Raw genomic sequence first — 6,780 nt, forward strand, 5'->3', positions numbered from 1 at the left:
CTTTGTTTCAGCATTATAGACACTGGAAAACTCTCTAGAGAATTCTAGCGAAAACGAGAAAGCCAAATATCAAAAAACATATATACCTATTTCACTTTAAATTCCAAAACGTATACGAGTTCAGCCATAGAGAATAACAGACCTATCGATCAATTTAATCAGAATTAGCCGAACCAATAATTAATAGGTCTGTTTGTACGTTTTGCACTCAGCGTCACTTTACTTTCTCTCTCTCTGCAACGCCTGAATATATAATTAATTTATTCGCGTTTCTTGAAATCTCAAAAAAAAAAAACTTTTGTACTTAAGACGTGATAAACACATATTCGAACCGATTCGAGCAAAAGAGAGAATACGCAGATACTGAGTGCAAAAAATGCAAACAAAGTACAGACTTTATCTCATTTTAAATGCAAAAAGTGCATTTTTTAAATACATTTTTTATTAAAAATACGAGTACACTGTTTTTTATTATTTTTGAGTGCAAAGATTTTTGTGGATTTCAAGCAATACGAACAGACCTAATGATTTAGATTTTTAGGTCTGTTCATATCATATTTAATTTTTATTGATAAATAGGCGCATTTAACATATAGTTATTTATTACATATACTATAGAATATGAAAAATTAATGCATAATGCATTTTATCGATAAAAATGAGGTGAATATAGATCTTAATTTTTATAATTTGATTTATTTTCTTATACTTTGGCCGATTATTAATTAACGATTTTGTTGTACGAAGACTTTCGAAGTGTAACTAAAAAGGTGTAACAGACTAACAATTACTCAGATAATTTCAAGTCATAATAATTATATATTTACGTTATGCAATTAATTAATAAATATATATATATAAATTGAAAAATAATTTTTATATAATACTAATTTTGTATTTTGTGTATGAAGAATTATGAAATATTGAAAAGGTAATTTACGTTTGGATAATTTAACTTAAATGTTATGTTATTATATATAATATTTATTATTATCTTAAAATTAGATGTATAATTATTATAATTATTTATTTTATATTATACTTTATATATATTTACTCCATTTAAAAAATATATATTTTTAATATTATACATATTTATAAACTATGGCTGCTTTCTTTAGTTTTAGGCGTCGACACATAAGTATCGTTTTTTCTTTGTTATTTATGGAATATCAAAAAGATATTTATAAGAACGATATTTATGTCAATCATGTCTCCTAAAAAGAAAGCAGTTTAATTATAATTAACCAACATATTGGCTAAATTTATGTAAATAATAGGTGCTTTCCACTTGCGGTAACACAAAAAATCGATTATACAAGTGTCTTTCCATCTTACTCTCTGAATGTCCAAAAAATAATAATTTGTTCGACTTGTATCACTAAGCCTGCGTTCCATTTAACGCTTACAATGCTCGTGGAATCATTTCGTCTTTGTCGTTTACCAAATGTTAAACAAACAATGCTCGCGAGCGTTGCGAGCGTTAAATGGAACGCAGCTTTAAATAGAAAACGCTTTTCTTGCTTCCCCTCTTGCTATTTATTTGATCCATGGATGATTGGCGGATTGCAGTAATATCGGGATCACTCAATTTGAATAAAATGCTTTTGTAAGGAGATATAAATTCTAGTTGAAAGACGAACTAGATTTTCCATAAATTTAGCATAACAAGTGTAGATTGCATCCTTTTCTGCGTTTAATCGAGTTGTCCTTTGTTGTCAATTAGATTTTCGGATGAGAAAAATGAAACGCGAGGCAAATGTTTCGGAAATTGGCGCTAACTTCATGGAACGTCCCACGTCCCATCATCACTTTACGCGGGACCATTGCCATGTCAGCTGATCGCCATAATTCGAACAGATTGAAGAAACCTAGTCGGTTTTGCGTGAACGACTGAAAGAACAATTAGACAGAAAATGTAAAGTAAAGAGTGCAATATTCGAAGCGGCCGCCGGCGCTTTTAACGTGGTTTTCAAACATCGCCGTTGGGTTGTGCCTGGTCTCGAATATCTCGGCGAATTCCCCTCTAGTATGCGGTAGCATCTGCCGATTATTTGCTGTTGACAGCTCGAATTAATTCGGCAAGTGAGGAAAGCCGTTTCTTTAAAGTTATTTCTTGGACACTGCCCGTTTTATCGTTCAAGTCGATTCATCGAAACTTGTTCACTGATATCGTCACCGATGACACGTCCACACGTGTACACAACATGTCTGCACGGCGCGATTAGCGTTGGTTCCCCTCACCCTCTCGGAGAACTTGGATGATCGCTGTCTCTTGACACTTCTTGTGAGAATATAGAAATATTTTGGAATTATTCGATCAGAAGGAACTTCGATTTGTGCAATCATGTTGAAGGCTGTTATTTTAATCGGAGGACCTTTAAAGGGTTTGTGTTGATTTAATTATCACTTATTTATCTAGAGCAAGAACTGCAGAATTGTCAAACTTAATATCAAAATTTTATACACGTATCTAATTTTATATATAATTATGCATTTTTACTACATTTATTTGAAGATCCTGTTGACATCTTGTACATAATTTCAACATTGCTGTTGGATTATGTCACATTTTGATTATTTCATCATTGTCAGTAGAGGCTTTGTATATAAATTTGTACATATATTTATTACATACATTTAGAATTGTTTTTTATTAAGACTTTAATGTAAGGACTATTCTTTTTAACTGAACTTCTACGTTGGAGAGAAAAAGAGAAAAGATTAACAATTTAAGAAGTTGAGCTAAAAAACTTATAAATTCTTTATATGCACTTTATCTTTGTACTTTATCTTGTTTCATTTGTAATTTTTTAGGAACTAGATTTAGACCTCTATCCTTGGACATCCCAAAACCATTGTTTCCAGTGGCTGGATTACCCATGATACAACATCACATTGAAGCTTGTACCAAAGTGCCCGGTCTCAATGAAGTGCTGATAATCGGGGCGTATCCCAAAAATGATCTGGCTCAGTTTGTACAGGAGATGTCGAGTACTTATGGCATAGTTATTCGGTATTTACAGGAATTCACGCCCCTTGGAACAGCAGGTGGCATGTATCACTTCCGCGATCAGATTCGTTCAGGCAGCCCCACATACTTTTTTGTTATGAACGGCGACGTCTGTGCCGACTTCCCTCTGCAAGAGATGGTGGAGTTCCACAACAGTAAACAGGCACTGCTTACAATCATGGCAACTGAGGCAACTCGGCAGCAATCATTGAACTATGGATGCATGGTTTTGGGAAAGGAGGGAGAGGTAGCACATTACGTAGAGAAACCTTCAACGTTTGTGTCGACTCTTATCAATTGCGGAATATATCTCGCATCTCCAGAAATTTTTCAAACGATGGCGGATGTCTTTCATGCTAATCAACAACAAGATCATTTAATGTAAGTTTCTCGTTTTAAATACAGTAATGATAAATTTGGTCAATCGCACTACAATGGATTACTGTACATTAAAAAGACTGTTCTTTTATACAAAATATTTAAATGCAGAAGCATAATATAATATCTATAATTCTATAATAACGTGACAATATATTATAGTTATTGGATATTTAATCGTTTAAAATATTTATATACTTTTACCACAACTTATTCAATAACCAAATTGATAGCAAAATGTCGCATCAATCAACTCTCTCAGAGTCGATGAAAATCCCGATGCCAGCTGTGTCAGCAATAAGCTCATGTTTTACTGGTAAAGTCTGTGCACATATCCAGACAACAAATGGCAGCAAAAATTGAACAAAGTTTTGTTCAATTTTTGCTGCCATTTGGTCGATTTTTCGTTTTCAATTTTCTTGTTAGATTGTCAGCAAACTTGGCTTGATTTTACAATTTGTTTTTGTATTGCCTCAGCAGCTTTGTATATCTGTCATCAATTTGTTGACATTGTTGAATATAACAGAATTTCTATTAAATGCGATGCCTTTTTATCAATAAAATTTGTAGCAAATATTTGACAAAATTTATTTTTGACAGACTTGGCTGACTGGGTTTATTAATTTCATGTATAACACATTTTAGTTTGCATTGATCTAGTGTAATGCAAATGACCAAATTTGCTATAAAAGAATGAGCATCCTTTTTTCAACATTTTCTTATGGGACTGCAGGCAGTTGTGTTGCAATGGTAGAGATTCAGCGCATATTGCATTTGAGCAAGACATACTGACGCGTTTAGCGGGATCTGGCCGGTTGTTCGCCCTGCCTGTGTTCAGATGGTGGTCGCAAGTGAAAACTGCGGGTTCTGCGATATACGCCAATCGACATTACTTGGCCCTCTACAAGCAGAAGCAGCCAGACCGCCTCGCTTCTACGAATAAGAATTATTGTCATATTATAGGAGATGTGTACATTCATCCATCGGCTTCTGTACATCCGACTTCTGTGGTACGAGAGATAAATTATTCTCTGCTATGGTTCGCAATACAGTAAACACCAGATAACAGCATAACATCAACGTTGTAGTTTCACACAATAATGTGCTCTACAATGTGCTCTTTGCTTCCTGTTTCGTACTTCTCATCTCTTGTTTTTCTTTTTATTTTATTGACCATTGTCTCGCATGTCACGTGTTTTTTATTTCTTCCAAAATTCGTCAACTTTTATTGTGTTCAGGCGACAGAAAATGGAAAAAAAAAAAATATATATATATATATATATATACACAAGGTAAAAGCGAGAGATAAAAAGTAGTAGTAAAAATTAAGAAACAGAAAGTAAAAAGCGCATTGTGAATTAGGCTAAACTGTTGTATGCTACACACTATTATACATATATTATATAGGGTGAATCATTTTAATCTTAACAGGTGCAAATATTTTGAAAATATGCAGTTTCTCAAAAATATTCCAAATAAAAATCATATAAAGAGTGACAATAGTAACGTCCCTCTCTACATCATACCATTTTTATCTAAAATGTTTTTTTGTAAAATTGCATATTTTCGAAATATTTATCTGTTAAAATTAAAATTAATCACTCGGTATTACATTTATATTGTTGAATGTGAAAATATAACATTAATATTATGTTACTGTTGGCTGATGTTTCTACTGGGAAATTTACCCTGTTACCATGAAATTTCTATTCTTTACAGCTAGGTCCAAATGTGAGTATAGGACCAAGTACGATGATAGAGCCTGGCGTGAGAATTAGAGAGGCGATCATATTGGGTAAGGCACACATTCAGGCCCATTCCCTTATTCTACACAGCATCATAGGAACAGGCACCAGCGTAGGTGAATGGTCACGTGTTGAGGGGACTCCGTGCGATCCCAATCCTAATAAACCATTTGCAAAAATGGAGAATTTACCGCTGTTTAACATCAATGGCAAACTAAATCCTTCCATCACGATACTTGGTAAAGAAATAAAATGTATCAAAACTGTTTCTATAAAAAAATAATAAGAAAAAGTAAAAAAAAAGAATATCAAGAATTAACACGATAATTTATAGGTTATTTTTTAATGTATAATATATTTAATTATTACATTTGTTGTATACGTTAAAGATTTACGCACAAATTACTGTGATAGCCGTTATTTTATTTTTTCTTATTTTCAAATACTGGAAGTTTTTAAGTTTAGAACAGGACTACTTAGATGAATACATCAACTACGATTAATTACGGTCAAAATTAGATATTTGAATAATAATTCCGAAAGTCTTTATTTATCTATTTCGTTTCTACATATATAAGCGACACATTGCAATTATATATCTCATTTCAGGTACCAGGGTGAGCTTGGCTGCAGAAAAAATTCTACTGAACTCGATCGTCCTACCGCATAAGGAACTTACAAGAAACTACAAGAACGAAATTATTCTTTAATTGTTTAACGCTGCCGCTACAAAATTAGAACACCGTTAATGATTTATATTTTAATGTAAGAGTCGCAAATGAATAACGTTAAGTATATATAGTATACAAGTATCATGTGGCAACTATAAGCTATGTACATAGGGCCAGTGGCAACGCACAACAATTTTTACAATATACAGGCTTGTATATATTATATTTCGTCTACACATCAAAAATTATTACTCCGTATTTTCGTAAGTACATGAATAAATCCTTCATCTGTAAATTTGTATTCTTGTTAAAAATTACATATACACGTGCGCATGCCGCGAGACGCCGTGCGGGATTGAATGCGACGGAACGAAGTCTTCCGAGCCTTGCATCAGCGCTCTCGTAGTATCGAGGCGATCGGTACGCGGGAGGAAGAATAACCGGAAAAAAAATCTCTGACGAAGAAGCCGCTGTACAAGCCGCCTAAGGTGAGGCTCGCTCTCGCGTTCCTCACCGGCGGCGCCAGGTGTTTACGGCGGCTGTAATAGTGTATGCGAGCGAGGAAAAGAGAGAGAGGAAGAGAAAAGAGGAGAGTCGAGAAGAGCGATGTGTACGCGTGAGACAGCCGCATTGAATTGCACTGAATCAACAGGTAGATCGGTATGCGTGGGACGTCTTACACGCGTTCTTCTTTCTCCATGGCGCCGGGATTCGCCGTGGTCCTCTGCGAAAGATGCAGCGCGCAAACGAACGCGAGACACCACGACGGCAACAAATCTTAGGAAGTTTTAGGGGACGACGACCGAGATCGGCAGCCGAATAGCAGCGACTAGGAGGAGGAAGAATAGGAGGGAGCGGCGCTCCAGGTGGAAACGCGCGTTCTCCAAACGTGTGCTCCGCGGCGAAATTCCACGCATACCAAAGTCGCTGATCCAGCTTCCCCGCGAGCGGCGGTGGCGGCGGCGACGGCGGC

The 6,780-nt window shown here is 35.1% G+C and overlaps 1 protein-coding gene across 1 annotated transcript; it reads left to right on the forward strand.

Moving 5' to 3' along the window:
- Window positions 1–1,552: 1,552 nt before the first annotated feature.
- On the forward strand, window positions 1,553–5,913 carry Gmppa (GDP-mannose pyrophosphorylase A). The gene is made up of 5 exons (XM_018519288.1): window positions 1,553–2,387; window positions 2,818–3,394; window positions 4,125–4,401; window positions 5,111–5,375; window positions 5,746–5,913. The coding sequence occupies exons 1-5, from the start codon at window positions 2,348–2,350 to the stop codon at window positions 5,844–5,846; spliced, it is 1,260 nt and encodes a 419-aa protein (XP_018374790.1). The 5' UTR covers window positions 1,553–2,347; the 3' UTR covers window positions 5,847–5,913.
- Window positions 5,914–6,780: the final 867 nt, after the last annotated feature.

This window comes from Trachymyrmex cornetzi, unplaced genomic scaffold (assembly GCF_001594075.2).
Source record: "Trachymyrmex cornetzi isolate Tcor2-1 unplaced genomic scaffold, Tcor1.1 scaffold83, whole genome shotgun sequence".
Taxonomy (NCBI): domain Eukaryota; kingdom Metazoa; phylum Arthropoda; class Insecta; order Hymenoptera; family Formicidae; genus Trachymyrmex; species Trachymyrmex cornetzi.